Source organism: Cibotium barometz, chromosome 41, assembly GCF_041138505.1.
Source record: "Cibotium barometz isolate CiBa-2024 chromosome 41, ASM4113850v1, whole genome shotgun sequence".
NCBI classification, from domain to species: Eukaryota; Viridiplantae; Streptophyta; class Polypodiopsida; order Cyatheales; family Cibotiaceae; genus Cibotium; species Cibotium barometz.
In genome coordinates this window covers 46,932,877-46,941,497 of record NC_141086.1, presented here as the reverse complement: position 1 = coordinate 46,941,497, position 8,621 = coordinate 46,932,877, and the positions used below count along the sequence as shown (strand labels likewise).

General features: G+C 45.1%; 1 protein-coding gene across 1 annotated transcript; it reads left to right on the top strand.

Moving 5' to 3' along the window:
- Positions 1-244: 244 nt before the first annotated feature.
- On the top strand, positions 245-3,664 carry LOC147615018 (uncharacterized). The gene has a single exon (XM_086780304.1). The coding sequence runs from the start codon at positions 286-288 to the stop codon at positions 3,544-3,546; it is 3,261 nt and encodes a 1,086-aa protein (XP_086636430.1). The 5' UTR covers positions 245-285; the 3' UTR covers positions 3,547-3,664.
- The last annotated feature ends 4,957 nt before the right edge of the window (positions 3,665-8,621 follow it).

The following is an 8,621-nucleotide window of genomic DNA, read 5'->3' as shown; positions in this document are numbered from 1 at the left end:
TAATTGAAATTTCTTTTCTCCTAGCACTCATTTAAAGTTCAAACCATCCGCCAGTGGGTCAGTCTCCACTATTGAGTGAGTCTAGTCCTTCTGATCATGAGTCTAGTGAGTCTAGTCCTCCCATCCGGGGTGGCATCCACCATCCGCCAGTGGGTCGTCTCCTCCACTATTGACTCTCGAGTCGTGATCATTATTGGCCTTTTTGGGTTATAAAATAATGTTCTTGGGCAGAAGGATTCATGCAGCAGAACATCTATTTTTGAAAGCTGGTTTGGCAGTCTGGCGATGGCATTAACGATCCACACCCTGCAGCTTCTAGGCATTCTAGGTAGCATCATGATGTTATTATTAGGAAGGGCTGTAATATGTACGCCAGCTAAAACCTCACCCTCCAGTAATGAAGCCCAAGCTCTGCTGGCGTTCAAGGCGGGCATCACCCGTGATCCTTTTTCACGGCTTGCATCCTGGCACGGCACAAGCAACTCTCATTCATCCGCAGCAGAGAACCCATGCAAGGGGGGCGCTGGCGGACGGGCTGCGTGGGCGGGCATCGTCTGCGACGCCCAGAACCTGCACGTAGTCGCTGTGAACCTCGCGGGCTTCGATCTGTCTGGCTCCGTGTCCCCCTCTCTCGCGCTCCTTCCTGCTCTTTCCACACTCGACCTCTCCGACAACAACCTCTCCGGCAGTCTACCCAGCGGCCTCTTCCTCCCCCACAGTGCCCTTCAACACCTCAACCTCTCCTTCAACCTGCTCAACGGCGAATTGCCGGAGTCCCTCGGAGATCTTTCCGCCCTCCTCACCCTTGACTTGAGCAGTAACGTGTTTGTGGGTGGAATACCGCCATCACTGGGTCAATGCAAGCAGCTACAAACGCTCGTTTTAGAAGCAACTGGCCTGAAGGGATTTATCCCGCCAGAGATTTGGCAGCTTCCGGCTCTAAGCGTGCTCTTTATTGTCGACGAATCTGGGCTTCTCAATGGGTATCTGCCGGAGAGCTTTTCCTTTTGTCACACCATAACTGAGCTAGCTCTGGAGGGCTTCAACGCCACAGGGTCAGCCATTCCTCCCTCATTGGGTGATTGCCAGCAGTTGGAAGTTCTGGTCTTGTTTGTCATCGGACTACAAGGCCTTATTCCAACGGAAATCTGGCGCCTCCCTTTGCTACAGACCTTGGTGGTGGCGGATGTTCAGACTATAGAAACCATCGACAGCACGGGCCAAAGGCCATTTAAGCTTCATGGATCCTTGCCGGAAGATTTCGACTTCTGTCCAACCATAACACAACTGGCTGTTGATGGGGTAAACCTCACAGGTGAGATTCCTCCTTCCTTAGGACGTTGCACATCTTTAAACTATTTGGATTTGTCTCACAGTAGCCTCCAAGGTCCTATCCCTGCAACGTTACAAAACCTCACTAGCCTAGAAACGCTGCATCTCCTAAGTAACAAGCTCACCGGTGGGATACCGGCATCACTCTCTCAATGCTCACAGCTAGTAGATTTGAGATTGGCGGATAATCCGCTGTATGGGTCCATTCCTAGGGAGCTAGGCGAGCTCACGAAGCTACGAGAGCTATCTTTGTATAGCGCCTACCTTCTGGGCCCAGTGCCGGAGGAGCTCGGCAACTGCACTCAATTAGAATGGATTGACTTGCGGCATCAAAACCTGGGGATTGACTTGGGGTACTCAGGAGGTGTGGGCAAAATACCAGATTCCTTCGGGAAGTTGACAGAGTTGCAGACGCTTGCCTGGAGTAAGAACTCTATTAATGGGGAGATCCCTATCCAAATGCTTACGAATCTCACCCAGCTTCAGAACCTGCTGTTGATATCCACCAGTCTAGTGGGTAGAATTCCTCCTCAAATAGGCAACCTCTCACAACTGCAGGACTTATACTTGGAATGGAACAGCTTGAAAGGATCCATACCGCCTGAACTTGGAAGAATACAGACGCTTCAGGTCTTGTACTTACAAAACAACCTCCTTCAAGGGAACATTCCCTCTACCTTGGGAAATTGCACAGCCCTGCAGGCCTTACACTTGGAATGGAACAGCTTGAAAGGATCCATACCGCCTGAACTTGGTCAGCTTCCAAACATACAAGAGATATTCCTCGGCACAAACAATCTGGCGGGCATCATCCCAGATCAGTTCCTTCATGGCTTGGCCGTTGGCGGCTCCATAACAAGTCTCTATATTGATACTAATCAGCTGGAAGGCGTCATCCCTAGCTCCATTGGAAGAATACAGACGCTTCAAGTCTTGTACTTAGGAAAAAACCGCCTTCAAGGGACCATTCCCTCTACCTTGGGAAATTGCACAGCCCTGCAAGATCTCACCATCGACAACAACAGGCTGGAGGGAGAAATTCCGGTAACTCTGGGCCAGCTGAGTGCATTGAGAAACAACTTGTTGATTGGAAACAATAAGCTTTCTGGAAGGATACCCAAGGAGCTTGGCAGGTTGGCACAGCTTCAAGTGCTTGATCTTTCCAACAACGCGCTGAGCGGGCCTATTCCCAAGGCTCTGGAGAACTGCACCAATCTTCTGACACTACGCCTCTTCCAAAACAACCTCACGGGGACGATAGAGCAGTTTGATCTTTCCAAGATGCAGAAGATCCAGACGTTCACAGTGCAGCAAAACAGCCTCTTCGGAGGTCTGCCCCGTGGTTTCACAGATTGCCAAGAGCTTGTACTCTTCGATGTGGGGAATAACAACCTCTCAGGTGCTTTCAATTTTACTACAACTGGATTATCAAAGCTGCGAGTGCTTGTGATGAGCTACAACAAGCTAAGCGGAGAGATCCCCGGGTGGGTGTGGAAGCTCCCCCTGTTGCAGGCGCTCGATCTTTCCAACAACCGCTTCAGTGGCAGCATGCCAAACACCGTCACCCATCTCAGTTACTTCAAGCTAAACCAGAACTCCACTCAAAACCAGTCGACGCTCTACGAGGAGCTCCCCGTGACGCTCAAGTTCAGCTCTCAGGTCCTTGACTACATAGTGAGCAGTAGGATCTTCTTCGATGTTTCGATGAATCTCTTGGAAGGTGAGATTGACGAAAGCTTCGGGGAGCTCCTGGGCCTCACAGGCCTCAACCTATCACATAACCTCATTCAAGGCAAGATTCCGCCCAGCCTTGGCAACCTCATCTATCTGGAAGTGCTAGACGTCTCCTATAACAACCTCACTGGTGGCATTCCTCCAGAGCTGGGCTTGTTGGGCAGCCTATCCGTGGTTGACGTCTCGCACAACCACCTGCAAGGCCCCATTCCCAATGCCAACAACTTCAACACCAGGTACAACTACACCAGCTTTGAGGACAATCCGGGCTTGTGCGGGAATCCCTTGCCCACACTTTGCTCGGCCAGTGGCGGTGCTAAACCGAGCAATACAAGTACGGGGTCAAAACCGCATGATCGTAAGGCAAAACTTGTGCAATGGATAAGTGGCTTTGCATCCCCTTGGGGCCTGCTTATAGGGTACCCCATTGGGCTTTTCGGGGGCCTGTACTGCTGCCGCCTCCTCCGTCGTCTCAGATGAAGCGGCCCCGCTAATGATCATGAATCTGTCTACATGAATAATGCAAGAATTGAACTTACACTTTTATCATTTTGTACAAACCCAGCTAATGATAATATATTTTGGGCCTTTGGTGCATGTGGCCGTGTATGTTTGAAGATTTACATTCTAACCTCTCCTTTTCATAGAATCTGTACATGATGAGATCAATGTTGAGATAACGTAATCTTCCTAATAGGGGCCCACAATGAGGTAAAAAAGAAAACCAATTAATTAATTAACTAAAGACTAGCAATATTATTGAACCTTTAACTATTCTAATGTTTCACCACATTACGTTAAGATTATGAGGTTTTTTAAACACGATGTATCGGCGCGCGAAAGGAGTTGGTGGCGGTTGGTATCCGTCTCCTTTTTTTGGCGAGAGGAGTTGGTGGCGGTTGAAACAGATTGCAAGGATGGTACCTAGAGGCCAGCACACGTGCGAGGCTCTGTGTGATCGTGCATGTGTGTTGGCGTAATCTGTTTCTTCAACTGAATAGCAATACCTACAGGCTAGCACACGTGCGAGGCTCTGTGCGAGCGTGCGTGTTTGTTGGCGTGTGTGTGCCCGCGTGCGGGCGTACGTGTTGGCGTCTGTGTGTGTGAGAGAGAGTGCCGAGGGAGAAGGAGGGTCTTCTTGCTTTTTCGAAATGAAATCGTTAATAATAAGGGGCTTGCCCAAGAAAACTCGCTTCACATAACACTTCATAGCTCGACTAGCAGTGTTTTGCGTCGTGTGCGCCAGTGTAATCACTTGAAATATCAAGAAATGTCATTGTTAGAATGTTTCTACCAAATGTGAATCCATAGGATTTTTTGTCATGAAAAATTAAAAATATCTTTGGTTTTATTATGGTTGTCGTCTTTCTAAAAGGTGAGTGAATAATTTTTCCTGAATAGTTGAGTCAATAGGGCCCTACAATGAGTAATATAATTATAACTAATAAATAATCAACTTAATTAACATAATTAATAGTTAAGTAATATAACTAGCCATCTATCATCACGGGCCCAAAATGTGGCTCTCGGACATCGGGACGCAAGAAGGTGACCCATCTCCTTGTCTCACCATTAGCCATGGGCAAATGTAGTGTCCAACGCATTACAACTATGCATAATTTTATATGTTTTTTATCTATATTAGCTTGGACTAGAAACCCCTTTCCCTCGATTCCCAATGTGCGAGGTACTCGGCTGATGTGTTGGTCCTTGCCACCATGACTTCTTCTGCGTGAGCCTGATATATATGTCCTCTTGACAATGCAACACTTGCCTTGTTAATTTGAAGTACCATGCCGCTATGTTAGCTTTCATGAATGCCTTATGTCAGAGGCTGATTGTTGATGTAGTTCAGCGATAATGTAGCGCCTTGGCTCTCCTGAGTCCTATATATTCTATCTTTCTTGGCGTTGTAAATCGGAGAGTTCTTAATGATTTTCTATTTGTGGAGGAGATTGTCCTCATTCATTGTAAATCCGAGAGTTCTTAATGATTTTCTAGTTGTTGAGGAACTTTATCTTCTTGGCCCATCATCACACCATTCTAATCATCTACCATTCCAATCTTTGTTGTCAATGTTGTTAAGGACAAGGTTTTCCTCAAGTCAAGCCCTAGATATCTTGACACCAAGATAAGCTTTACGTGTTCTTTGCCATTGATTCCTTGAGTCCTTGGGTTCGTGTTGGGGAGTTGTTGCCATGTGAATTGTTAGAGCCTTGGAAGTCTTGGTGAACAATTACTTACAAACGCACACTTTTGACCAAGTGCTAGCTTTCTGGGCATCGTCAATCCAAGATTTCCTAGTGATTTTCGAGCTGTTGAGGAGATTGACATCATTCATTGTCATAAATTTTATCTTCTTGGCCCATCGTCATACCATTCTAATCATCTACCATTCCAATCTTTGTTGTCAATGTTGTTAAGGATAAGGTTTTCTTGGTCAAGTCAAGCCCTAGATATCATGACACCAAGATAAGCTTTATGTGTTCTTTGCCATTGATTCCTTAGATCCTTGGGTCTGTGTTGGGGGGTCGTTGCCATGTTTTGTCACGTTTGCATGCTTGGACACCAAACTTACTCTAACACCGATTTGGAATGTAATGGTTCATGTCCCTTCTACCTTTTGCACCCTTGTTTAGGTTTCTTTGACCTTTACGCCTTAATGAATATATTTGTGCTTATGCACAACGTTCTAACTTCTCTTTCTTGAGCCTATATTAGCCTTCATGACACCGTGTCATTGGCCTCTAAATGATCCCTCACCTTTGGAAACTTCAACCCCATGAGCATGTGAGCCTTCTTGCCACACTCAAGTATGAAATGTAGACATTTATCAACCACTTCCCCTTGGTATGCTACTCCCAAGTGTCACTAATTGTATTTGATATTTAGCTTGCATCATCCTACTTACCCTACTTAGCTTGTTGTAGATGCTTTAGTACATGTCCAAGTTGTTCCTTAGACTTTGGTAGAGTACACCTGCGCTTTGCCACCTATACTTCAAGCTATTTATGTTTATAGACTTTCTTAAACTCTAGTCAATTGACCTCTTGGCCTCATGGTCCACCTGCAGGATGTCCACTCGCTCACTAAACCTGCTTCACCAAGTGTCATTAACTTCATGGTGCACCCTTGTGACCTCATGTAGCACATATTTTTCTTGGTTCCCCCTTAACCCTTTCTGACTTGATGGAGCATGCATATATTCATGTTGAGTCCTTTCGTGACTTTACCTCTGATCCATGTTGGGTTGATCACTCCCTTCATCAATCTTTGGGTTACATCAATTGGTCTTGATTCTAGATTTGGTTGATGTTTTGAAACATGCACTTGTTTGTTTGGGTTTTGGGTTTGACAACAAGATGTACCATTCATTTGTTTGGCAATGTGGGTTTATATCTATGCACATGTCAAGCTCCATTTGCTTGCTTGGGATATAACCCATAAGAATGGGCTGGCTCGATCTCTTACTGTATTCAAAAATGGTTTTTGATATTCAACTCACTAGCCTTTTTCCTAGTGGCACCGTGGCTTTATGTGGTCACCCAATAGCTCGAGTTTGCTTAATATTTCCAACCTTTTTCTTTGGTTTGAGATTTGTGCCCCTTGCATCAATGGTCCACGACCTTATGTGTCCACCTGAGAAAAATCTTATAGGCTTGGGCTCCATTGACCTAGCCGTGCTTGAACTTCATGCTAGCTCGAGGGTACACCTCATCTCGGTTGCCTTCCTTTGGAAAAAAAGGAGACATCTTCATGAATACACACACACGCGCGCGCGCATATATATACACATGTATACTTATGGTAAGGTTTTCTACAATGCACTACTTCACACAAGTGCTAGTCATAATTTACTCTCTTTTGCTCCATAGAATGAGTCGAGTAAACCTCAAGTTGAAAAAAGAAACTCGATAGTAGAAGGTATCAGCACCCAAAATAGTGAAGTGCTTGGCTTGCTTGAAACTATCATATTAACAAACACTTGGTCGGTAACTTTTTGGTAATGCCTCTTAGAACCTTGAGAGGACATGTCATTATTGGATGGATATGGATGAATGCAGCTCAATGGAAAAATTGACTAGGCCATAGGGAGTGTTTCCATGGTAAAAATCCATCCACACCCAATACACTACAACACCTAGCACTTGAGTGCTACAAGGACGAAGCCTCACCACCATCAATGCAACCCAAGGCTACTTCCACACAACATCTACTTCCAACTTTTCATCCACATCTTTTGCGAAACAAACACCAACGGCCAATAAAGACCCAAGCACAAGAAAGCCACAACCTATCTTTAAATGGGTCCCCAAAGTTACTCATCTTGCTTTATCTCAACAACCAAAAGCCTGAAGGCCCATGTGAATTTGTTTCTACAATCAAGCCAAACCTAAGGCTACTTCAAGGTGTGGATTTGGGTTCTGAAGTGCAATCTAATCATTCCAAGAGACACTAATGTACAAGCCTCGCCAAGAGCTAGGCCACCTTCAGTAGTTCAAATGTAGACAAGGGAAACCAAGTCATGATGGAATCTTTGCCATCCCTCCCTCAAAAATTTTGGATTCTCAAAAATCTTCAAAGATCACACTCTACCTCAACTATATTAATAATAGAGGCTTCACATGTAGCTTCTTCATCAAGATCACCCTCAATAGGTTGCTCACGATGAATTTGCTATGTTGGAGATGCTTGATGTCTCCTCACCCCAAATTTCACTTCCCTGGCATCTCCTCCGGAGGAAGAACCAATAAGACCAATTAAATCTTATGAGAGTTCAGCCTTACCACCCTTAAAACTCAATGTAAACATTCCTATGGTGACAAAGTGTTGTTCATTGCACCTACCTCATCATCAAAATGAAAATGGAAAAACTGGCTTCAAAAGGCATACATCACCCTTCGAGAAGTCCATGGATGATGGGAAGTGGGCATACAACCACCTTCTATGTTTGTAGCCCCAAATACTATTTCCTTCTCCTTGACAACTTAACTTTACACAAAGTGGGAACGTATTGGGAAAAAGCTCTTTGCCATGTCCCATCTTTGTTTTGGTAGTGTAGGACATATTTTCAACGCTATGGCACCACATTACTCCAATTCATGGTAGGCCAAGTAAGAACTCTCCAAGAGAAAGCAAGAGAGAAATGGAGGCAACAGCATTACCTTGCACTCACCCTAGCACTCTATGAGATGTTATTACCCACACTATGTCCATTCTAGGTGAGTCTATTGATGATTTTCAAGGAGTGATATGCTTGACCAACTTACCTATAGTATTTATGCCCTTCGATAACCATGATACAGTGAGACTAGTGCCTACTCATCTAGCAAAAGGTTATGTTTTAGGAGACCAAAGTGAGGGGAAAGATCAACTTAGTGACATTGAATTAGAGCTTGCTTGTAAACTATGGTTATCTGATGACATGAGCTTGCCATATAGGATTGTTTTATAGGTTATCAAATTGCAGTCTTGGAATTTCCCATCATTGCATTTTATAACTTGAAGAGCCCATGTAGCTGACACACAAACTTGATATGCACCAAAATCTTCAA

Bases quoted from the DNA above. Each gene is read 5' to 3' on its own strand.
- LOC147615018 (XM_086780304.1), top strand. From the start codon at position 286: ATGGCATTAACGATCCACACCCTGCAGCTTCTAGGCATTCTAGGTAGC.